This window comes from Battus philenor, unplaced genomic scaffold (genome assembly GCF_028537555.1).
Source record: "Battus philenor isolate CCGP_79_NKW_IND1 unplaced genomic scaffold, ilBatPhil1.0.hap1 SCAF_28, whole genome shotgun sequence".
Classification (NCBI taxonomy): Eukaryota; Metazoa; Arthropoda; class Insecta; order Lepidoptera; family Papilionidae; genus Battus; species Battus philenor.
The window spans coordinates 8,125,743-8,152,934 of NW_027181691.1; the positions used below are offsets into that span (position 1 = coordinate 8,125,743).

Genomic DNA, 27,192 nt, shown 5'->3' on the forward strand with positions numbered 1-27,192 from the left:
TCAATTTTCTTGCAAGCCAGCTATAGTATAAAATCTCGGCTGTCGTTACAAAACTATATTTGGATACTGGTTCAATGTATTTTAGTCATACCTACTTCTTGAACCTTTTGTAAGCATTTTGTTCGTGACAGCTATATTGACGTTTCCTGCGTTCGTGACAGTATATTTATATAAGTTGTATGTAATATATTGTATATAAATATTTGATCTTATTTTTCGTCTTTTAATGATATTACTTGTTTCAACTACCTTTATTCATTTATCTCTGCACCGCCCAAACAGTTAACTGGTAGAGAACTACTGCGGCAATAAGTTCGCCGTTATAAATAAAATTTATTAAAAGTGTTTATATATATATATATATATATATATATATATATATATAGGAGAGGATCACACTTTTAGTCAGACGAGATATGTTAGGAATTGAAGCTACCAACTAGTGATTTAAGATATAATGCAACAAAACCAAAGAGATGTAACTAGTTGGTTGACGGAGTCATAAGGAAACATAATCTTCAGCAGAGAGTGAAACGAATAGATAAATGTTTTTTTAACTATCTTCTCATCTATTCAATGTCGATGGGCTTTTTAGACTCGTCCATCCTGCGATTAGTACGTACATAAGAAAATATAGTAAACGCAGAGTTAACAAAAATGTATTTTTTAGTTTAACATAATTTTCATTATGAGTGCATATACATTTTACAACTCTGTTCTTATCTAGAGGTAGGTATTGTTAACTGCGACACAGTTACGATAACTGCTAAGTTATCAACAATCATACTTACCTATTTACGTGTATAATAATATTTAAATGCTATGGTTAAAAATTAATTAGCACCAATAATAAATATACGAGTATTACGTCTAATTAAAAATAAAATGTGTCATTATTTCAGTCGTAGGATATCTCTTTCTTTCTCTATAGCTTTTTCTGTTGAAGTCGACTCCACTAGCTTTGCAAGCTGTTAATGCTTCAACAAAGTAGTAAGAAATTAAAAAAAAAACAGTTCGTTGCACCAATTCACCGAAAACGTTCGCACAAAGATAGGCTATACCCGTAGGTATAGTACACACACACACACACACACACACATATATATTCCGGGACCGGATGGGATCCCCAACGTAGCTCTTAAGCAAGCTGTTGTAGCAACACCAGGAGTCTTCTTGAAGACCTACAATAGCTGCTTACTGGAAGGCACTTTTCCTACCGCGTGGAAACGACAGAGACTGGTACTTCTCCCTAAAGGTAAGAAGCTACCAGACGAGCCATCGTCATACCGGCCCCTCTGTATGCTGGATACTGCGGGGAAAATTCTAGAACGTATTATCCACAGCAGGATCGAAGCAGCAGTTGAACCCCACCTAGCTAACTCACAGTATGGGTTCAGAAAAGGCCGGTCTACGCTAGACGCTATAGAGCAAGTAGTCAATATAGCAAAACTAGCAGTGTCTGGGAAAAGATGGAAGAGAGGCTCGATAAAATATTGCCTGGTTGCCACCTTGGACATTAAAAACGCCTTTAACTCAGCGAAATGGGAGGTTATCATGGAAGCACTTAGCTCATTGAATGTACCTCTATACCTACGTAAAATAGTCGCTAGTTACTTCTCTGATACGAGTAGGGTCCTCATATACACTACGGAAACCGGGACGGAGGAGTACAAAGTCACTGGAGGTGTCCCACAGGGGTCAGTACTAGGGCCACTTTTGTGGAACGTTATGTACGATGGACTCCTAAAGAAGCACCTACCAAGCGAAACTAAACTCGTTGCATTCGCTGATTATCTAGCAGTCGTGATAGTAGCGAAATACGCGGAGGAAGTGAAGTGGGCATTTGAAAGATCCTTCCAAATAATCACCCTGTGGATGAAGTCAGTCGGACTAGAACTGGCTGAGCAGAAGACGGAAGCAGTGCTCATTACCGGCAGGAGAATTGCGGAGGCCATCACACTCAATGTCGGCAGCTGTGAAATCGCAACTCAACCAGCTATACGGTACCTTGGAGTAATGATCGACCATAGGCTAAACTTCAAAGATCAGACTGAGAGAGCAGCAACGAAAGCGTCTCTGGTGACACCTAAACTCTGCCGACTCATGCCTAATGTCGGAGGTCCCAAGCAAAACAGAAGAAAGTTATTGGCGTCGGTGACTACGTCTCTGCTTATGTATGGGGTGCACATATGGTGAATAGCTGAACTTCGAATTCGGGGAAGACTGAAAAGCTTGCAACAGTGGCAATCGTCCTGGGAAAAGTCGAATAAAGGAAAATGGACGCGTAAGCTTATACCAAACCTAGAGCCATGGGTGAACCGGGATCATGGAGAGTTAAACTACTACCTAACTCAAATGATATCCGGCCACGGCTGTTACCGAGCGTACCTCCATAGGTTCAAATACGAAGATTCCCCTGACTGTCCTAATTGTGCTGTAATGATTGAAGATGCACGTCTTTTTCGTATGCCCCCGATTTAACGAAACCAGAAAGTCTTGGGAAGAAGGTGTAGGATGCAAAATCTATCCTGAAACTCTGATAGCTACAATGCTATCCTCGCCTTCGGCCTGGGAACTTACGAGCGCGTATTGTACGACTGTGCTGAAGGATTTGCGAAAAATAGAGCAGGAGCGAAGGAAGTTGGCCTGAACAGCCAGTTTATCAGACAAAGCTGCGGCTAAATCCCCCCCGCGAAGCAATGCCTAACGGCCATGCCGCGGGAACCAGGGATACCGAAGAAAGAGGATTGTTTTTAGTCGGTATTGACGCCTAGATCGAGTCCGACATACGGGGCACCACCATCAGGCCCTATGATACGTAAACGTATTTTTAAACCTCTACGAAAAAAAAAACACACACACACATACATATATATATATATATATATATATACAAGTAAATAGGATAGCGGGGTATTTCGCAAACCGTCAAAAGTTCGCCTAAAATAGAAAGCGTATAAAAACAAACATTAACAAGTACCAAAACTCTTTTTGTTGAATATTTGAAGAGTGAAAGCGTTACCGTGTTCGTAAGGGAATAGATAAATATTGATTCGCAGGAACAATACGTAATATTTTGCCAAACATTTAAATATGTAGGCATTTTGCGGCATAATTTACTGTTTTCAACTCTATCCGTTCCCACGTGTACAATTAACGCGTGGTTTAACGGATGAGAAATAATTTTGCACAACCGTTAAAAATACACAATGATTTATAATTGTCATTTAAATTATAATAATTCTTTCACACATAATCACTACATTTGCAATGTTGTTCGAATCGCACCACACGAACAATTCCCTACTAGCTCTCGGAATTGCCTCATATACCTTTTGTAATGGGTCACCATTATACAAAAAATATGTACAAAAAACTGTGTTGTAATTAGTATACTTTCGTTATCTGTATCACAAATCTTTAACGAAAATTTCCAATTAAGCAAAATTCAATATTATTAGAACTTCAGTTTTACATATACGGTATATATTCAAAAAAAATTTAAATTATTAGAATTAGGTGATTCGTTGATGAACCAAAGTCACAGACTTGGCTCAAGGTTGCTGGTCTGATGTGGTAATGGTTGGGGCACGTGCCGCTCGTTCAAGTAATAGCCGTTGGAAGAGAAAGGTTTTCCAGTGGCGACCACGAGCTGGTGGATCCTCCACTAGGTGCACCGACATGGTGATCTTTGCAATTTGGGTATACCTTGCAGTGGATATATATCTGTTAAAAAGAAAAAGAACGACAATAACAAAAAGTAAAGTATAAGGAACGAAGTGTACATTAAGATATCTAGTTAATCCAATACAGCGAGACTGGATACAGTTTTAAAAGCTTTAAAGAGAGTAAATGTATTTCATATAGCAAAAGTTCGAGCTTTTACATGTATCTCCAATCAACCTGTATAAAGAAATTACTCTGAACTTGTATATATATATATATATATATATATATATATATATATATATAAATACTAGCTGATCCCGCAAACGTTGTTTTGTTGTTTTGCCGTGTGTGTTATTTTTCTTGCAAAAAAATTTAAGTTTTTAATTAATAAACAAAAAAACAAAGGTTGATCCTAGAGGGATAAAAATTTAGCGTTGGATGTATTTTTGTATGCTGTATCATAAAAAAAATAAAAACTAAAATTTTTATCCAAAAAATAAAAAAGAAATTAGGGGTGGACTACCCTTATCATTTAGGGGGATGAAAAATAGATGTTGTCCGATTCTCCATCCCGGCCAATATGCTCGTTAAGATTCACGAAAATCGGTGGAGCCGTTTCGGAGGAGTTCAATCACGCACATCGTGACACGAGAATTTTATATATTATATATATTACATCAATTAGTTTTTTCTATTGGAAACAAATAAGCCAATAATTTCTGGCAATACAAAGTCTGCAAGGAAAAATAGTAAACAGTCTTTAATTTCAATATGTAGTAATCCGAATTTTCAAAATGTTTTTCTTAATATATTATCATTAGGTTATTTATTATTTATGAAACATTTGATATTTATTAATAATAATTTATCACGACTTTGCGTAAACGTATAGTGAACATAAACTCAAAGTGTATGGAGCTTTATATCTCAAAATACAGGCGAGCCCGATGATAATTTTATTTGCTCGCCGCGTGTATGCACTTATCTTTCATGTTACTCGCTCTATTGAATTATATCGCGACACGGGGCACTCATCTTGTTGTCTCCCATGTTTATTCTTGGTAGCATTAAAGTAGACACCTATGATAGCGAAGTATAGAACGAAAACAGAATCCTGTATTCTGTAAATCTCAAACAAATAGTTATGTAAACAAAACAAATAAAACAGGCCAGGTAAGAAATCAATTTAATAGGAGGTAATGAAAAAAAACTAAATAAAACGTAAATACTCTAAATACATCTAATATTGTATCTGTGATAAAATGAGATAACCTGTATTAAATATGTATAAAAATAGAATAGCATAAAAATAAAGCAAAAAGCGAAAAAATATGATAATTACCTACACGTGTGATATTTGAGAAACGAGGTGAAGAAACAGAGTCAATGCATGAAAGGAAGGCTGTAGAATGTTAGAATGAAAGAAGAGAAAAAATAGAATCTATGACGAAAATAAATAAAAGTAAAGAAATAAAAAAGTATGTGAAAGAATTAGTAAATAAAAAAGAAAATTTTAATATCCTGTACCAAAATCAGATAGTACAATAGGAGAAGTCCCAAATAACGGGGAGCACTAAAATAAAAGGACCAACAAGTCTATTTAGGTTAAGATTTTTAGGTTTAAAATTACTAACAGAGCAGTCAAAGCCATAAAGTCGGACTGCTTCTAATTTATCTGTGAATAATTAGATTTGGTATACGCGTTTTATGGTAAAATGTTCCGTATATTTATATGTATCTTTCTCATTGGTAAATATAAAAGTGAATTGTAAACTTCCATTGTATATTATAGAGGCTATTTACAATGACGATCCAACAACAGCGGCAGCGACTATCCGACTATTAGGAACAAAACTCAAATCTGTGTTCGAATTTCAATTCAAATGAGCAGTAATAGATTGACACCTAAAAGTATGGTAGCCCGTAGTGGCCAGTTCAAATTAAAAAAAAATATATTTATTCAAATATTCATGTACTTTTGAATCATCGATTATTTTAACATTAGATGCAGTAAGCTTACATGCTCGGAATGCTGATTTGCTGGGAAGAGTCGATCAGAAAGTCAACAGTTATACTTTAAAATTGAAACTAAGAATTTTTATGCGTACTTTATAATATCAACAATGTATTTAATTGAATCAGGCGTTATTTTGCGGAAGTCCATCTTAAGTAAAAAAAGACCACTATATAGCTACTTCCACCAATGCAGTAGTAGTCGTGCAATAAAGCCCGCTGATAAATGAGCATGCGGCAAACAATGCGAATTACACAACTACCACCGTTAAATTACTCAACACGTATTTCACCCCTCCACGGAGCATCTTCAGGAGTTACGTTACACCGATTAGTCCCAAACACAGAGTGACTCTCGCATTGTTAGCCGCATGCGCATTTATCAGCGGGCTGGCGGGCGGTGCAGTTTGTTGCACGACTACCACTGCATGTGCGGCAGTGGCTAAATATTCGCCCTTTTCTTAATCAACAATGTAAACGTGTCAAATAACTAAATTCCACTTATTTCAATCAATCAAAAACTCTTGAATACTGTAATTAAAACTTGTTTAATGATATGTTTTAAATTTAGATATAAAACTAAAAAAGAAAGGTCTGAGATATTTTACGGAACTTTATTACATAATATATGCATACACCCAGAAACATATACATCTATAACATGAAGATTCCAGTGAGCGCTACATCCGGTATATTAAAAACCCGGTATAGCAGACCCCGGCACATATTTTTATACTAATGATGAGAAATATCCACCGCTACAACCTATTAAAATGATTATGTAACATGCACGGCTGCAATATCGTCGTTAGCAAAGTATTTTACTGCCGCTTATGCTTCTAGTGGTCTTCGTAAATACGTATAAAAGTTCATCAACTCTAAACACTATTTAGCGTCTGTAAAAATGTTTAACTGTACCACTATATGGACACAGAATTAAAATAATAATTCATTCATTTATGTCGCCTGTAGACATCCAGTACAAAACATATTCCTTCTCGAAAGACTTTCGCAATGACCGGTCGAGCCTTGCCGGTATGAAATGACCTCCCGCGACTATTTTTTTTAAATGGCGCCCGTTATCAGGGTCCTCTGGTACTTGTTGTAGGACAGGGTTTCATATTCTCTAAAGATTTTTACACTTTATTTTTTATTTCTGTACTCTTCTTTCATTCTACGTATGAACTAACTTTACTTTTCTTTTTTCTACAATTTTTTATCATTCTTTTTCATACTCATTTCCGTTCATTTATCGCCTCAATTCCTTCGCCTCGTTTCTCAAATATCACAGATCCGGAGTTATATCACATTTGTTTACCTTAATTTATATTTATTTTGTGCTATTTATATACTCGTTTAGTATGCTAATTTATTACGAATTATAAATGTTTATCACAGTTTCCAGCTTTTATTTTATTTACGTGACATTATTTTTAGGGTTGTTATTATTTCTTCGAAGTTCTTTTAATTCAAGTTTTATTTTTCTTCTCTCTATCTCCTGTTTATTTGATTGCGTACTTGTATCAATTTAATTCTTCTTATTGCGTCCTCCACTATTTTCCTGCAACATTTGACCGCTCGAACGCTGGCCTGTCATTGTCATCGTTCATTAGTGGGGCGATGCTTTTCTCGTTAATATTTTTGCCCAACCGGTATTCAAAGACAAACTGAGGTTCTCTGAATGTGGGACTGTCGACTATCAGATGCACCTCGCCTGGTCGACACCCGGTTCACAAGAGCACGCGGGACTCTCCGTATGCTTAAACCGGTGAAGATACTCGAAGAATCCCCCGTGGCCCATGAAGATTTGCGCCAGGACCTTGTCCAGCTCTGCGACTATATTGTCGGTCCCCCTAGTGGTGAATTATCCACGTCACCTCTACTGGATAACTACTCAAAAGCCTTTCATATCCAACGGCAGTCGCACATGCGATGGGCGCTGCCCACTGCCACTTTAGACAGAAATTCTTGGAATTCTTCAAGTATCTCTCTTCCCTTTTGCTTCCTGGATGTCCTCAAGCCTTCTTATAAGGCCTATTGTAATCAACCATGTCTCGGATACATTGATCATCGCAGGTAACATATACTGATCAAAAAAAAATCCTAATACATTATGGTTTTTTGGACAAAAATAAGTTTCGGAGCTGACTGAACGTTTTCAATCCCAGGTGGAAATAATAATAGTTATTTCTGTTTTATAAGTACAATCTTATATTAAATAGAACGATTTACAGAGTCATAAGTTTAAACAATGTTAGAAATGCAATTTAAGGGCGCCGACATTAAACGCATAAACAGTGTACAGACATGCACAAAATTATTAACTCAATAATTCTGGTAGTTAAAAAATAAATAATTCAAAAAGAAATATGATCAAAAGTTTTTATTTTGTTTCAGGTGTTATTTATATCATCTTTTATTATAGTTTTTTATAACTTTCTCCAGGTTCCATAAAATAAGTTATTTCTTTGTAAATAAATGTGTAAGTTTTTAAGATAAATTCCTTTGTAATGCTTCAATTATCTCATAATAAATTTTATAACTTCATCAAACAATAATTATTAAAACAACCCTACAGTGTGATTCTTTTAGTGTTGATTTTTGTGTGTGATTTTAAATGATAATACAGTTTAGTAATGAATTGCTGATGTCGATGCTAATACTTTGTTAAAGCTTCGTCGAAATGAGGTTCTCTTCTCAGGATAGCTTCTTATAGGGGAGCTTAATTTGATTCCAAATTCAATCAAATAAGGCTCTTTTGTAATTCTTCTCTTGACAGCCATAGCCGACCACTACAACAGTTTCAAAGTTTAAAAAAAATGAACTAGTGAACAACATGAATATAAAAAGTAAAATATATTATACAGGATGATAGCTTATTTCAAGAAGCTTTAAATCACACACCTATTTATAATCACCTGTACAAAAAACTTCAGGCAGTAAAAAGTCTGAACAGATAGAAAAAAAATAATTAATTTTGATATTTAGTAATTTGAATGTTCAAACCATTTGTTATTAGCTTGTTAATCATTCCGTTATTTATTTTTCTGTAAACCATTCATTTTCGCAAAAGGGATTACCACAATTTAATTGACAAAAAAATCCACCCTTTCGAAACTTTTACACCAATAACTATTAATTCTGTAGAGTAAGTTATTTTAACGTTACCGTGTATAAGACCTGTAACAAACGTACTCTACGTGGTCCAGCGGATGGGCAAGTTACAGTGGTAGAGAACAAACCGCATAGCGCGCAGAATTGTTGGCTTCCAGAGCCTTCAGGTTGGATCTGGGTGGATGATGGGAACAGGCAAAGTACAGAGGTGGACATCAGCAAACAAGCTGGCTAGACAACCTTGATTTGGTCATCGAAAGATACCAGACGGAGGTCGATATTAACCGATCCTATATAAAATCTGTATGGGAAGTCTATGTCCAGAAGTGGAAGTTCTATACCGTAAATGATAATAAGTAAATTATTTTGAACGTATGTTACGTGCATAATCTTGTTTTACAGTTTTTCTCGTAATCGATTTTGTACACGACTGTACTGCGGTAATTGCTTGCCGTTGCGATGACTTTACACTTAGCTTAGCATTCTAACGAAACAAAAATAAAATAAATTACAATTAAACTGTTCAGAATTAATTTATGTGTTTGCTACGCTCAGGATTGTAAATTTTCGCTATAAATTTAACCCTCAACTTGGCGGCAAAGACCTGTCTGAATCGTTAGAGGAACACATTTATACCAACGTGAAGGTGCCTTATTCATATTGGAGGTCCCATTACGTTAACGAGGCCTTTTGTTAAAAGTTTACAGGTGTGTATCTTTTATTCGAAGATATATATATACTTTTAAATAAAATGTATGTTATTTAAAAGTGTATGTAGAAAACATGACTTAGTTATATAAGCATAAAAGAAATCTATATTTTTATTTTTGGACATACAAACAAAAATTAAAAGAGTTTACAAATAAAAACCATTGTTGTCATGTAAGCCACTTATTTCTACGTAAAAGTTTATATCGGAGATACGTGTTACATATATTGTTAGAACAGTATTACAATAAATAAAAATATTTGGTACTTATCAAACACCTGAAATTTTAACCTTATTTATATTTATGTATATAAGGTATATATATATATATATATATATATATATATATATATATATATATATATATACACATAAAGTATATATATATATATAAGGTATATATATATATATATTCGTAATTAACATCTAGGTTTGATACAAAGGCGTCGGCCTCCAAAGATATCTATGAGGGATAAACCATAATCGCCACGCTTGGCAGGCGGGTTGGCGATCGCAGTGTGACATTATAGTATGCAGAGGACGCTGCTGTCCATTCTCAGGAAACTTATTTGGGTAGTGGCAATCCTATACAATTAATACACAATGTGAATTATATGAGATTGTATCGCTGGAATCCAACCCGCGACTTCAATCGCAAGTCTCAGTCCTTATCACTGGGATACCACTGCTCCTTTTTAATCCATAATCCATTAATTTTCGATTAAATTTTAGCAATAATTTAACTATTCATACTTTTTTCAACAGCGTAAGTAATGAGAAGAATGATAAGAATGATATAAGAGCCCAGTACGAAAGAAGAGTCAAGTTTATCTCAACCTGTTATGGTAGGCTTCAATTTAAAGCTTCGAGGAGATAATAAAAATTAAGTTCGCACAAGTATACATATGTATACGTATGCATGTTTTATGAGGGACTAGCTATTCCGTCAGAATTTGTGCTGCCAGATGTTATTAACTATATAGAAATAATAAATCCATGTAACATTAATAGTGTCCGGTGCACAGTGTAAGCTTTTAATAATTTATTGGTACAATAATCAAAATGTCAAAATAATACATAATGCTTAAAATATATTATATATTTTTAACAATCTATTTCACATCAATCAGGTATTATTATTATTTACAAATATTTATAAATATTTTTACAGTATCTTCAATCGAAAAATTGTCATTAAAAACTATTCTTTACAAATAATCGCATTTCTTTCAACACTTTCAAAATTTTATTTTTAAAATGTCACTCTGTGCGGTGACAGATTTCGAATTTTAAATTTTTTTTTTTTCGTATCCTTTAAGTAGCAAGGGAGGGGCTAGGCCAGCTTTGTTATCGTGAGAGTTTTTAGTCACATGTATTGTACAGTTTTGTTTCTCATAGTAATCACTAATTAAAAAGTATTTATTTGTGATCGGTAAATACTGGCTGATGTTAAAGGACTATATATATATATTTTTTTTTTTTTTCAACGCTTGATCTCAAACTGTTAAAATTTCAATGTTCACAATATTTTTTTATTTTTTATGCTGTTCGATTTTCGGAATATTCTTTTACAAAACATACCTTATGAAAATATAAATGACATTGGCAAAATTTTTCTCAACTTAAACGTGAAAAGAAACAGGGATTAACATCATAAATTTAATAAAGTATAAAATATTATCTCTTAGAGAATTCGATTTACTGTATTTTTTGTATTAGTTCAAATACATGTCGTCGATCAGTCGCTAGTCACAACGTTATCAGCTACATCTCACAGCATGTAGCGAGTAATGCATTAACTGCTACAAGGAAAACATAAAGTAATAAAGCCTCCCATGGAGTTCGATCATTTAACAAATTATCCAAAAAAGCTTGTGGATGTGATTTGTGTAAATTTGTTATGGCATTTGTATACTTTAGTGAGCTGAGGGTTTATATTACAAAAAAAAAACTAGTCATGGCCAAAATCAAATACCCCTATGCTATCGCCTATTGCATTTTATCGTTACTTTAAAAATAGCTGAAAACTATCTAATAGCCTATTATATATTTTGGGGATTTAAGAATATTTTATATAAAAATCTCTTGCAGAATCATATAGGTATTAATATTTTAGTGAAATTAATTGAATCATTACATGAAATATTTTGATTAATATATTATCATCGTATCTAGTTATGTTAGAGAAAAATATTAAAAATTACATACAAAATAAAAGTTTACACGTAATAAGTGGTTGACATAGCTATTGATTTTTTGCTAAAATTCGTACCGATCTAATTAAATTTTCCTATTTCTTTTTAACAAACCTCATAATTGTCTACGCCAATTCAATATTGAGAGACTTTGTACTAACAAATATATTAGGATAACCTTGTGCTTACAATTATATTTGTGCTTACAAAGTTGACACAGAATAACAAATAACAAATTAAGTAAGAAAAGAACCAATATATAGCTACAGAGACTCTGTGTTTGGCACTAATCGGTGTAGTATTACTCCTGAAGATGCCCCGAGGGGGGTGAAACACGTGTTGAGTGATTTAACGGTGGTAGTTGTGTAATTCGCATTGTTAGCCGCATGCGCATTTATCAGCGGGCTGGCAGGCGGTGCACTTTATTGCACGACTACTACTGCGGAAGTAGCTATATATTGGTCCTTTTTTTACTTAGGATGGTCTTCCGCAAAATAACGCCTAAATCCATTAGATAGATAACAAATTGTTATACATTAGGAGGACCGGAAAGTAATGTAGCGTTCTTTAGTTACATTCACACGACTACATTTTTAACAAGTTTTTATTCCTAATCAACAATGTACTCTCCTTCGTTATCAACCACCTTTTGCCATCTAGTATACAAATTTTTAATGCCGGAGCGGTAAAAAACAATCGGGTTTTCTGTAAAATATGTCAACAGAAACGATCCGGTACCTCTAATATAGGTCAAAAATAAAATTCATACATGCCAAATGATTGAGTTATTTCTGAATTTTACCCATGGTAACAGATTCCGCAAATTATATTTATTTATGTAGATTATAAGTGTTGCGTAAGACAGAGCGAGTTAAAAATATTCGAGTCACGACTTCGTTGCCCGAATTGAGGGGAGGAGGCATTCAATCAGCGGGAGGTAAGAGACTAATTCGGCTGATTTTATGAGATTGAAATTAAGTCACGCACGTCGCCAATCGGGTCGCCGGGTCTTATGAAATAATACCCTGTATTGATTTATCTTTCTATTTACATTGTTCACGTTTCATCTGGGTTCTGTTTTGAGTCGTGGAATGAACGATCGGATACATATCGGCTAAATAGAAATGGGAGCAATAGTGAATAGAAATCCATGTTATATCACTTACTACACTGGCCAGCTTCAATATGACAATCACCATCACTGAAGTGCTTGAAACAACATTACTTTCTATTTTTACATTATATAGTCTTAGGTAATATATATTTTGTTATATACTAGTAACACCAATTTTAAAAGTGCCAAATTTAATATTTTGAACAAGCTTTATGAGCTATATATATATATATATATATATATATAAGTGTGGGAACGGAACGTAAGAGTGAAGGAAGTGAGCGATTGATTTATGAATAAATGAAGAGTAGGAATGAATTATGGCATTCTCTGGGAAGATGGCGATGGGCCGGTTTGTATCAACTATGTAAAAAGTGAAAAATTAAAGCGTTTAAAAAATTTCTAAAAAACATCTATTGTTCGCCTGCGTGATTCACTCCCTCATATGTATAAAAAGGAATTATTCAAGAAGCGCCACCTAAATAACCCTCGCGGGTAAAATTTCGTAAAATTCGTTCGTAGCGCAGAATAAAAAATCTTACCCAATTTCGAGTGTCTAACTATTAGGACTATTAAGATATAATCTAATAAATCTGAGGTGATGAAAATGTTACAGTGATATTATAGAATATAAGAATTAATAATTTAATTCAATAGTGAATTTTTTAAATTCAAGATTGGCTAAGTGTTTAAACTTCATATCTTTGAAAATATTCCGAAAATGTTCAACTTGAATATTATACATTACATTTATTGTCGGTGTTACTTATTCTGGTAATCTTCAGACGTATTAATGTTTAATTTATGTGACGTGTAATAATAAAAGACTTTTTTTAAATATTCTATGACGTGTAACAAATATTTAGAAATATACAGAATGGTTGGTAATTGCTATGAAAGCTTTAAATGTGAATGTGTAGGTCACTTATCAGCAAAATGCCTTATTCCTAACTAATTTAACACCTAACTTAACCTAACTTAACTCCTTTTTCCACTCAGCCTGTATAAGGTAATGTAAGGTGATCGCTCTGAAATATATGAAATTAATTTATTTTTTATATTTTAATGCGACAGGCTAATTAATTCTGCAGTGATTGATAGTAAACAGTATTTATTTTATAATTTAATGTTTAGCTATCCTAATTTTAAAATCGAATTTTCTTATTACATTTTTATGTTATTTACTACTTCTGAAACCATTGATATCTGGATAGTGTATACCATACATGAATTAATATGAAGTGAACTTTACATTCACGTCTTTATCTCTTTTATATCCATAAACAATCACCTGTATCAGCTATATATTTGAATTTATAGGGAGATAACATCAACAGCTCTCCCCTTACTTGCAGCCTAATGTGTTTTTATTGGAAATAAATTAGAATCTCTCCTTTCCTCCCTATTTATTGTTGTTTATTTTCCTGTTTACATGTTTTCCACGGTGGTCAAAAACACAACACTTTTTTATAAAAATATTATTCATATTTAATAACTTAAACGTGAAAAATACTTTTATGGTGAGATTTCAAAATATATACGAATATTGGTGTTTTTTTTTTATCTGCAAGTTACCGATCTAGTTTAATTAACAATTAACTCTTGTTTGAATTGGTTTCTTATATAAATAAAAACATGAGTGAAGTTTTAATAATAATTTACCGTGAAAATATTACGTCTACAAATATATTACGTGTACCGGAACATCTTTTCGAAAATAATATGTAATAAAAACTTTTTGGTTGTGTTATTATCTGGCTGGTTTTGGGCATTAAAAATATTACATTCAAAAAATATAAATTTGTGGGTACATTTTTATTTAGGGACATCTTTTATTTCCTTTTTCTTTCTGTGAAAATTAGCTAATGTATTGAAGAAATTCAATCCATTTTTTTATACCCAACATTGAAAATGCAAAACAAGGAAGGTAAAACCTTAAAATAGTTTAGCTGGGAGACTGACAGCTCTGAAATTTTCAGATTTTGCCCTATTTCGGTTTCTCTACAATTCTTTAGGCGATGGTAGTTTAACTTCAAGTGTGGACGGCTAAAACTTGCAGCAACGGCCTACAGCAATCAACAAAGATGGAAATAAGCCATTGAACAAACTAGCATCTATATATATACTATTAATATAAACATATATAAATAAACTTTGAGGAAATTTATGTTAAATTTTACATAAAATGCAAAGGAATTTAACAAATATTTTACCCGCAGACATTTTTCTCAATACATCTATCGTAAAATAAAGTTAAAAATAAACGTCGTTTTATGCTACATTCACTGAGCAGTCTTTGAACGACTTTAGAAAGCAGTGTCGCGTTTTATATCTTCCCTGTCCAATCATTTCAGTCTTCATATGTGTTTGCATATTTTATGCATCGTAAATAAAATTTTAAAATCTTTACCGCTATAAATATAAAATATTGACATAGGGAAGTTTATTCCTAACTGAACTTAATACAGTTTGATGTTTGAAAAAAGCCTTCTTTTCAGCCGACGTAACACCCACTGCAAGGCATAAGCCTCCCCAAACACGCTAATATGATCGATCTTGCGCTTTCCGCAACCATCTATTTCTCTCAACCTTATCTGTATCTTTTTTTTTCTTCTTTTTCTGGTCCCGTTTACGGAGCCTCTTGTTCAATCTCTGTCATGGGCAGACAGGATCGTTATTAACGTTCTTCTTCTTCTTCTTGAAGTGCCTCTCCAACTAGTGGAGGTTGGCTATCAGCTTCCTATATATAAATCAGCATAAAAAAGTCAGATAAAGCCACGGCCCCGAGTGCCCGGCGTCCCTTAGATGGGACAGGGGTGCGAAGAATCCCCGGGCGGCCATTAAAAATAGGAACCTGGAATGTACGAAGTCTTATTAACGTTATAACTTTTCAAATAATTATAATCAATTTCCATACTCATCTTTCATTCTTTTCAATGTCTTTCGTTCTTTCCTTTAATTTATTTCGCAATATCTTTTATTCCTTTCCTCACTTTCTTTCCATGCATCGCCTCATTTCCTTGGCCATCTGGTCAGAGTTGTAACATTTTTACATACATTATTTTTATAATTTGACCTCAACTATGTCGTCGATCTGCATAGTGGGGGCCTAGCGATACCATATCTACTGGCTTATGATCGCCAATGGAGAATCTTTCGGCCAAAATATCCTTCGGTTGCACGAGGAATGTGCCCCGCCCACTTTCACTTCAGAAAAACAATTCTTAGACATAGGTCGGTAACCTTGGTGCCTTTGAGGACCTCTTTATTTCTGATTCGATCTCACAGATAAACTCCATACATAGTACTCTCTAAATTCCTCTCTGGCTGACCTTGAGCCTTCTTATAAGGCTCACCGTAAACGACCACGTTTCGCATCCATGAGTCATCACCTGCAACACACACTGATCACAGACCTACTTCTTCGAGTATACATCAATCATTCCTTTATCTTCAGGCATTACCATCTAGTGTTTTATAGACATTACCAGATTTAACTAGATGAACGATATATAAAAGAATGAAGAAACAAGTCTCCGTGTCTTGGAAACCAGGTCGCTGTTTTGTTATTCATTGGAATATTTAAGAAGGTTCTCAACTGCGCGAGTGATTGAATGAAAATAAATTGTATTTTTAAACAGCTTTCATGTATAGGTTATCTAATTAAAATTTTATTTATTTAATAAAACAACACTGTTCTTGCTATAAACTTAATTTTACGAATACATTTCAGCAACCGTACTGCATTAAAAAAATATAATTACTTTAATTTCGTATGCAATTATACATTTACCATTTATTCACTTTATTCGTCACTTTTCATCTATTATAAGTGATGTTTTGGGTATGTCAAGTGATGGATGCTAGAGAAGCCCACAAACAGTTCTGACGGGATATATTTTGTGGTCACGTTCACAAATATCTTAATAAAGGTATTTATTCTGAAACTTTATTGTTAGTGTAATCCATATGACAATTTAAAATGAAACAATGCGATATTTTTACTAAAAAATACTATCATTCGAAACACTTTTATTTAAGTAAATACCTACAAACAGCCTATAGCTTATCCAGTAGCTGTTGCTCGGAACGTTTGCCTTCTCGCATGAGCGGACAACACCCATGCGCTAGCCTTTTGTTCCAATATTTTTCCTGCGGGAATATTTATACGGAAATGTTTTCTAGATCAGCGGTATTTAACCTATTATTAATATGGCAGCTACTATTTTAAAACATGGAAGTTACTTGATTTATTTCTTTTACGTCATAATAAATATAAAAAACGATATATGTTGAAGCTTTAAAGGGACGAATATTTTGCCTGGCTATAAATACGGCTATAATTAAAAATAAACAAAACATTACTTTTGAATTTGGAAGCTGTCATTTTTATATGATCGTACATTTTGATTTTGTGCTGCGCGCCAATACATTGTAAAATATTTTGTGATATGTTATTAAAATAGAGTAGAGTTACAAAGAGAAGGGAATCGCAGTGATTATGTTATATAAAGTCGGTTTGGTGTCAGATATAATATTTTAAATCCTTCATACGCCTGGTATTAGTAAAATGTTTGTGTACTGAGCTATTGGTAGTTACAATGAATCCTCTTTTATTTATGATAGATAAAGATCTGGCCATAGTGTTCGCACAAAAAAAGCGATCATAGCAGTTAGAGACAAAATACCAAGAAACCCTGTTCGAAAGCAAAAGATTTTATCGCGATAGATGAAGATAGTACCTAGAAACATGTCGCGTATTAAAAAAATTGAGTGGTAATTTCAAAACAACTACCTCAGCGGTATACAAAGGAAAATCGTAGAAAAGTTTTGTTTGAATGAAAAAATTTTTACAGCTGAGCAATATTTTAATCAAAAATATGCCCGGATTTATACTGAAAACTCGAAAGAAGATTTCCAATTAGTCAACAGAGTATAACGTAGGCATTGTCTGACTTTACTGATGGTTTAGTGGGGTGTTAGCTATGAAGGAGGTACTGTGCCATATTATTGTGAAAAACGTATCAAAACATTGACACAAGTATAGATACCATTCTTGAGAAGGTAGTTAAGACTTTTAACAACATCAATTTCAATAATCAATAATGGTTCATTCAGCAAGACTCGGTGACGACTCACGAAGCTCGATCTACCTGATCAAAGTTAGAAATGAACTTTCCAGACGTTATCAGAGCCGAAGACTGGCCGACATCTAGTCCTGATCTTAATTCACTGGATTACGACTTACGCTCAATTTTAGAGAGGAAGGCTTGTTTTACAGGCCATGATAAAATAATCCATACGATTGGCAGTGAGGAATTTTTCTATAGAAAGAGTGTATTGCAGCCAACGGTGACCACTTAAAATAAGCTTTATATATTTTAATGATTTTATATAAATACTTGCTAATCACGCAAACATTGTTTTGCAAAAAAAAAAAATTTTAATTAACAAATAAAAAATAGGGGTTGCTCGTGAAAATGAAAATTTAGAATTGCATATATTTTTATATGCTGTGTCATAAAAAAATAAAAACAAAAAATTTAGTCAAAAAATTAAAAAAAAATTAAGGGTGAACCCTTATCACTTAGGGGTATGGAAAATAGATAGTAACCGTTTCCAAGACCTACTGAATACGCATATAAAATTTGGTAAAAATCTGTCAAGCCGTTTCGGAAGAGTACGGTAACTAACATTGTGACATGGAAATTTTATATATTAGATTTTAAACTAAGACACTGTAATAGTAATAAAAGTAATAATTTTATTACGTACAATAAAACCTGTTCTTTTCTTGGTAACAATATTTATGGCAAGACTAAGTATATAGGGCGTTATGCAGAAGAGTGTACATATTTTGCAGGAGAATAGAGTTAGACTAAACAAAAATTTTTAGTATAAACACTATGGTAAGATATACAGGTGTGATTGTTTGTAGGTGTAAATGTTTAATAAAGTAAACAAAATGATTAAATTTTTTTATATCCAATTCTAATATCTCTGTATATAGTGATCACTGTGGAATATGTTACATTATTTTTTTTTAATTGGAATATAACTGACTAGTAATTTTTGGTAATGCACAGTCTGCAGGGACAGGTATTAAACAATAATCGATCATTTAAAAGCTGAAAACTCGTTTGTTTTAGTAAAAATTAAAAAAGTAAATACGTTTTAATATTAATTTAATATTAATATTTTGTGAAATTTATATTAAAAGAATTATATCGCCATCATCATCATTTTAGTCATAAGAGTCCACAGCTGGACATAGGCCTGTCCCATAGATTTACAATAAGACCGTTTGAAAGTGGCCTGCATCGAGCGTTTATTAACGAAATTAATAAGGTCTGGTTTGTCCTTAAGTTTTGACTTCCTGTTAAAATATATTAGACAGTCCGGAAAGTAATGTCGTTTTCTTAAGTTAAATTCACACGAGTACATTATTAACAAGTTTTTATTTCTAATCAACAATATATTCACCTTCGTTATCAGCATTCTTTTGCCATCTAGTATACAAATTTTCAATGCTGAAGCAGTAAAAATCAATAGGTTTTTCTGTAAAATATGTGGACAGAAACGTTACTTCCCGGTTCCCCTAATATTTAAAAAAAATATTAATTAGAAATTTGAAAACATAAATAGTTATTCAAGAGATCAGAGATTGAAGCTAAAGTTTCTAACATCGTATTCTAAAGTGTTAGGATACTGCTCAAAACCGCTTGACCAGATCTTGATTACGAAAATGTTTGCGCAGTTGGAAGGGTTGCCTTAATGTCGAAGAGGAAAACCCGATATCCTCGTTAAGAGGACGTTAAATACTAATTAGAGATCGTTGGAACACCCATTTGTAAATTTGTTAGACCTTGACACGAATACTTTAGTAAAGGGTGGGGTATGTAGTTCGACGGAGCATTTATTTACTTATTCATATGTTTATCCTCTGAAGACCATTTATGGTAGTCACTTATTTACGTCATAAAAATTTCAATACAGCTAAATTTGAACTAGAATTAGATTGAATTCCTTTATAATGGCACAATTCAATTTAACGCTCCAAGGTTTACGAAGATACACTGATATAGCCCACAACAAACTGATTACAAATTATTTCTTTAATAAATTATTTATTACCGAAATCACTGTTCATAGTACTTTTCACTAGCTCCTACGTATCAATATGTTACTATTACATATTATGTTCATTCAGGGACATAATACACAGTTTACGCGTAAACACTCCCTATGTAAAAGCGGACACAGTTGTTCACAAAAGAGTAACTAATTTTATGGAGCCCAGAGAATGGCTTTGGACGAAGTTGGAAGTAGGGGTATATAAATTTTGACATAATGAGTCTATAAGGGTGATTTTGAACTTAACTAGCACAATAATGGAGGGAGACGAAGGCTATGCTTGCAAGATCTCTACGAGATCGAATTGCTAATGTGGCGATCCGTACACGAATTAAAGTAGCCGACATAGCCTAGGGAATAGGAAAGTTGAAGCTGAGCAGGCTACAACAGGTGGCTGAAGCCTTAAGGTTCTAGAGTGGAGACCATGAACCAGTAAGCGAATCATCTCTGCACCCATAAGCCACCCATTTAATTAAAGTAGTGGTACGATTACGATTTATTACTGGGATCCGTTGACGAACGAAAGTAACATAGAACAGCGAATTGGTAAGCGCAGCGTATTACATTCATCCATAAGGTAAAAAGACGGCTTTAACAAGGCCGATGGATGAAGCTGGATACAAGCTGCTTTCTACCATTCCTATTGGAAATATATGGGGGAAGCCTGTGTATAGGAGTGGACATCCTATGACGGAAATGATGATGATAATCATATATACATATATCTATATATAAACTGATATGACATTACTTTTCGAACGGTTACAAAACCTATCAGGGGTTAGAAGAAAGATATTTTAATGAAACGATCTTTTTATATTGAAAACAGTATTAACGATATCTTTTATTTCCAGAGATCACGTTCACCTAGTAGCTCAGCGCAGAGGCAGCTCGATGAGGCCGACCTGTTCATGGACTTAATCAAAGACGTCGCCAATGAGCTGGACATTGATGTACTATGTCATAAGGTAATTATATAAATAATACGCAATAGATTCTACGAAATATCTAGAAAAAGCTACGCATTCGTCATAAAAGTTATACTCGCACTTAGTTTTAAAAGGGATGTAGCCAAAGGCGTAGCTATGGTATTTGGGGCCTGGGGCAGATTGGGCTTGGTGCCCCCCCCCCCCCTAAAGTGTCTAAATAATTTCAAAATTTAGAACAGAATGTAGTTTTTTGGTTCAAAATAATAATAAATATATATAAAATAACATTAGATCTTTATAAAATCTATTGGGAAAATGTAAAAACGAAGGAATGTTCTTCCTCGCTTTTTGGCCTATTTTCAAAATCAATAGTGTCGACTAGTTCATGTTCTATTGACATTATTGCAAGATTATTTAATCTATTATGTGACATTGTTGATCTTAAGTAGTTTTTAATTAATTTAAGCTTTGAGAAACTTCTTTCGCATGTGGCTACACTTACTCCGAGGGTTAAAAAAATCCTTAGCAGTATTACAATATTAGGCACAAAATCTGACAGCTGATGTTTATGTATGAAATTCAAGAGTTGAAAACCGAAAGACCACTAGTCTTTCGGTTTTCAAAGTATCTTTACAAGGTGAAGCTTCCACGAAAATCTAAAGTCTCTTTCTTTCAATTAAAAATTCTGCTTTGTCTATGTCATCAGGTGCATCACAAAGATCAATATCGAATTGATTTTGAGAGGGGGAAAGAAATCCGAATTTGCCAGCTACTTCGTGCAACTGTTCGAATCTTGTTAATATTTCTTGTTTCATCTTTCCCACACATGTACTTATTTCACGCCTTAATTTGTTCTTGTAAGTTATATTTTCATTACTAACTCCTCCTCCAGCAATTTTCTTATTTCTAGAAATTTGTCTAGGTTGTTCCGTTGAAATTCCTAATTCAGAACATATATTTTCAGCAAAAGTCAAACAAGAATCAGTTATATTTTCTATTGAATCTGTGAGGAAACAACTTAAAGCTTTCAATTGCATAACACACTCCCTAACACTTAACCCTTTCTTTTGCATATACGATTGTGCGTCATTAATTTCCCTTAAAATTGGTTCCCAAAACCCAAGATAAGCCAAAAAAGTGAAAGATTGAAGAGAAACCAATAAACCCCCTGCAGTAGCCCTTGTATCGGTACTTTCATTTCTACCTGTCAAAATTTCGAGTGATTCTAATATCTTCATGAAGTTGGATTCTAACAATCTAACAGCATCTCCTCTTGTGCTCCAGCGGGTTTTGGTTAATTTTTTGAACCCTTTACGAACCCATCTTTGTGGTTTATACATTAAGGGAGAGGATCATGTCCTTAAATGTTGAACACATATATATCTTCTTGTACATTTCTTGAACACAGATATGTGTTTTTGTGTTTTAGGGCCCTTTAAAAAAAACACACATTATGTGTTTTGCGAATGAAAGGCTTAAACTCTGTGTATATTATAATTTATAACCGTTTACTTTTTTTTTAATGTTCATATTATTTAACAACTTTTTTAGCACAAATAGTACAATTCGATATTCTTTTTATGTTATTTACTTTAAATTATGGTTTTCATTTTTCTTATAACATTTCATTATTCATCATCCAAAAAAAAAATTCAAATAATTATTTTTAACTTTGGTGCCCCCCCTACTTGTGATGCCTGGTGCGGCCGCCCCGCTCGCCACCCCCTAGCTACGCCACTGGATGTAGCATTGACTAAAATTACATTATAAGTGAACAATAAACATTTTATGACATACAATTACAAAGAAATATAATAAGATTTGTAAAATAGTAATGACTATACAGGGTAATTGATTATAAATGTAAAAGCTTTAAAGCGATAAATGGGTTAACTTATCATAAAAAAACCTGAAAAATGAACACTGAAATATGTTACACAAATATTTTTACTGAAATAAGATAATCAAATAACTTAGGGAAGTACAAAGTCTGCAGGGATACATAGTAAACAATAATTCATTTTAATATGTAATTATCGGAAATAATATCCCTCGAAGCAGCAACTCCCCCGTGATTCAGAGCGACCCACATCTAACTCAGAATTTGATACAGGTATACAACCTTTAAATCTTGATGAGGTGAACAATAAATTAGATATAATTTAGTAATTATAATGTACGACAAGAAGTTATGTTAAAACATTTGAACCTTTAGATGATGAAGCAAGACAGATAATCGAATATATCTTCTACAATTTTCAAATATTAGTCTGTAATGTTACCGATACCGCTGTACCGTGCGTTAGGTATGTGCGCGGCGGGACGGAAGGGAAAACACAGTGACATGCAGGATAATGGTCTTATGCTCCTTTTTATTTAGCCCTCTCCTCTCTGTGATTTCCCAAAGCACAATACAGCTGTTGAAAGTAACCACTTAGAGTATCCAATTGGAATAAATTATTATACTAACATTTTTATTGACCTTTTTTGTACTATTCACATTTAATCTATGCGTAATTAGTAAATTTTGTTATTATTATTATAAATTGTCACATCTGAAATAAACAGTTATTTAGCGACATTGATTCACTACATATACAGGTACAGCTAGCTGGTATACAAAAGAGTACTCAATCCGTAAAGATTTAATAACATAACAAATTTAATCACAATAAACTTATTACGAGAACGTTTTTGATAGAATTTATAGAACCAACGAAAAATGTTTTTCGGTATTATTCCCCAGCTCTTATCATCGTAACAAAGTTTCAATGTATTATCTCCGTCGTAAAGTTCGATTTTTATTGTTTCCAACGCCGACGTTTCTACAAAAGCCCCGGGCAGCGAAATCGTGGATCGTTCTGTCTGTGTCGCTGTCATATTAACATGAATGGAGTCATGGACGCTTTCTGATAGCGTTTAAAATATATTCATAGCGAGACTTTTTTAAAAAATCATCGGATGTAATGAGTTTTGGCTAGCACGTTTAATGTTTAAAGTCGTTAACATATAGCTCTAAATATTTAATGGAATCAGGCGTTACCTTGCGGAAGTCCATCCTAAGTAAGAAAAGGACCAATATAACATACAGAAATATGGATTCTGCGTTTGGCACTAATTGTAACATAACTCTTAAAGATGCCCCGTGGAGGGGTGAAACACGTGTTGAGTGATTTGGCGGTGGCAGTTGTGTGATTCGCATAGTTTACCGCATACGCATTTATCAGCGGGCTGGCGGGCGGTGCACTTTGTTGCACGACTACTACTGCATGTGCGGAAGTGGCTTAATATTGGTCCTTTTCTTACTTGTATAGCTTTAAATCATCGATGTAATGTTGTTGGTTCGGAAATAGAAGTCTGTTTTAACCATACACTATTATAAAAATAAATTAACCTATCTATCTAAACCAAAGGATAATGCTATCGAACCGCTAAACTGTGCCTCAGGAAAGCTTGGCGAGATGAGGAGTTGGTTGGTAGTTGGTAAAGAGCATAAGCGCCGTCGAGGTCAGCATTGATGGCGGATTCATGGAACGAAGCGGTTAAAATGATAATACAGTGATATAATTTAATAGTCTCTTTTGAAAATAAACTGTAATAAATATTAAAAAAGTACTTTCATTCTGTAGGTGTAATTCAAGTTTGAACAGAAAGAGATTACTGTTGAATGATAAAGCTAATAACTGTGTAAAATACCAGACTTAGCAATAAATGAAGGGAATCAGCGGAATTAGTCCGTTTGTTCCAGGCCTATAAGCGCTTACCGGGGACTTAAATAAATACGAAAGCTACATAATCTCGATTGAGCTTTTCTCGTTTATGTCATATAATCTCTACGTCTTTGCGATCCGAAATGGCATTGTTAAGGTGCGTTTATACATACTTTAACTGTATAATATATATTCACAATACATACATGAACCAATGTATATAAAACAAACCAAAATTATTAACCAATATGTATTTTTGTACAAATGTAACATACTTTATGGGTTTAATCTATATATTCATCATTATATCTGCCGATAAATACCTACTACAAGGCATAGTCCCGCATCCAGCGACTTCCAAGAACTTAAATTATGACGTCGATTCCTCTTGTCGGGTGATTAATCACGCTGCGTCTACCAGATTGCAGCCGCCTGTAGACGCCCTCTGCAAACCATAGGTCTGTGATACATAAAATTGTGATAGAAAATAATTATAGGATATAAGTAATAAAAATGTAAAATAAAAATGTAAAAAGAAAAAGGGAAATAATGATAGATGAACAGAGCAAAAGGGTAAGAAAGCAGAAATTTAGCATGAAAGATAGATAATAGACCGAAAGAGAAAGTAAAGTATGAAAGAAGAGAGAGAAAATAAAAATTATGTGAAAAATTAAATTGCCAATAAAGTCCCTGTCCCACCATAAATAGGGGTACGAGAGGCCCCCAACAGCGGAGGCTATAAAAAAAAACATAGATCTTCTCTAAAGATATATATGGAAAGATATGCCATAAACACCACCCCAGACAGGCAGGTTTGCGATTAGTACGATATTGTAGTACGCAAAGCACGCTGCTGCCCATCTTCTCAAAAATTTATTTGTGAGCAGTGGCAATCCAATGTAATTATGTATGCAAAAAGTGTGAATTATATAAGGTTGTATCCCAGCAGTCGAACCTGCGAGCTACGATCGCAAGTCTTAGTTCTCTATCATAGGGCAACATATATTAATACGTTACAATTTTTTTTTATATTGAAATGTGACAGGCCCAAATATTCTTGCAATACAAAATACAGTAGAATACAGTACAGATAGCAAAATATAAATATCTTATAAATAATTGTTTTTTACAATAATAAACTTACAATATTATTTACTTTATTTGTGTAACCATTGGTTTTTTGATAAGTTGTATTATAAAGTAATTGACAACAAAGGAGCAATACATGCATCCCTTTAAAACTTACACCAATTGTCAATCAACTAGTATAAATTATAATAATCAATCTCAAAAATGAATATACTAATTGAATATTGTACATATTCCGTAGATTCCTAGATAGATAATAGATTATGTTTTTATAACGGTAAATTTCAACAATAATAATATATAACTACAATTTTAAAGCTGAGTCTAGTTACTAACTGGAGATTATTTTTTTTTTATCACAAAAACATAACAAATCCTCATATCTCTTATCTTTTTAAGTCGCATTAAAAGTCCGCGGCAATAAAACTCGTACTTCTGACTGTATAATTCCTAACGGAGCGAGCCATTTTTACGTTATCCGAAACTCCAGTTAAAAAGTTATACGTGCTTCGACATTATGAACGTGACGAATTTAAAAAGTTACCCTATTGTGTTACCATATCGTTCACGTACTTTATAAAGCGCTCTTTGATCTTATAGCGCGAATATGTAGACTTTTTTAATTAATTTTGTTTTTATTAACGTAAGCATCCTTTTAGCTTGTTTGTCGATTACCCAGGGCATAAATGCGATACATGCAATACATACGAAAGCTCTAAAATCTCGATTGAGCTTTCCTCTTTATGTCATATAACCCTGACGTCTTCAAAATGCCTTTGTTAAGGTGGATTTATACATACAATCTAATATATAAAATTCTCGTGTCACGGTGTTCGAACTTGAAACGAAACGGCTTGACCGAATTTTACCAAATTTTACATGCGTATTCAGTATGTCTGAGAATCGGCTACTATTTATTTTCCATACCCCTAAGTGATAAGGGTGGTCCACCCCTTAATTTTATTTTTAATTTTTTAGACAATTTTTTTGGTTTTTATTTTATTATGATACAGCATACAAAAAAACATACAAAACTAAATTTTCACCCCTCTACGATCAACCCTTATCTTACATTTGTTAATTAAAAACTTTATTTTTTTTTGCAAAACAACGTTTGCGGGATTAGCTAGTATCTTATAAAAATGTTTATGAATATACGTATATGAACCAATGTATATAATACACATCAAAGCATCAAACATCGCCACGATGACCGATCTTGTGTGTTGAGCGATCTTGACTATGTTAAGTAAGAAAAGAACCAATATTTAGACCCTTCCGCACATGCAATGGTAGTCGTGCAATAAAGTGCACCGCCCGCCAGCCCACTGATAAATGCGTATGCGGCAAACAATGCGAATCACACAACCGCCACCGCCAAATTACTCAACACGTGTTTCACCCCTCCACGGGGCATCTTCAGGAGTTATGTTACACCGATTAGTGCCAAACACAGAGTTGACTCTGTTGCACGACTACCACTGCATGTGCGGAAGTAGCTAAATATTAGTCCTTT

At 33.6% G+C, this 27,192-nt stretch overlaps 1 protein-coding gene across 2 annotated transcripts in view; it reads left to right on the top strand.

Moving 5' to 3' along the window:
- The window catches only part of LOC137925879 (cGMP-specific 3',5'-cyclic phosphodiesterase-like), a 139,904-nt gene that overhangs the window by 85,188 nt on the left and 27,524 nt on the right, over nt 1-27,192 (top strand). For both annotated transcript variants that reach the window (XM_068769353.1, XM_068769352.1), the window contains exon 3: nt 20,803-20,916. In XM_068769353.1, coding sequence (XP_068625454.1) covers nt 20,803-20,916 — 114 coding nt within the window. The remainder of the gene's footprint in view (nt 1-20,802; nt 20,917-27,192) is intronic.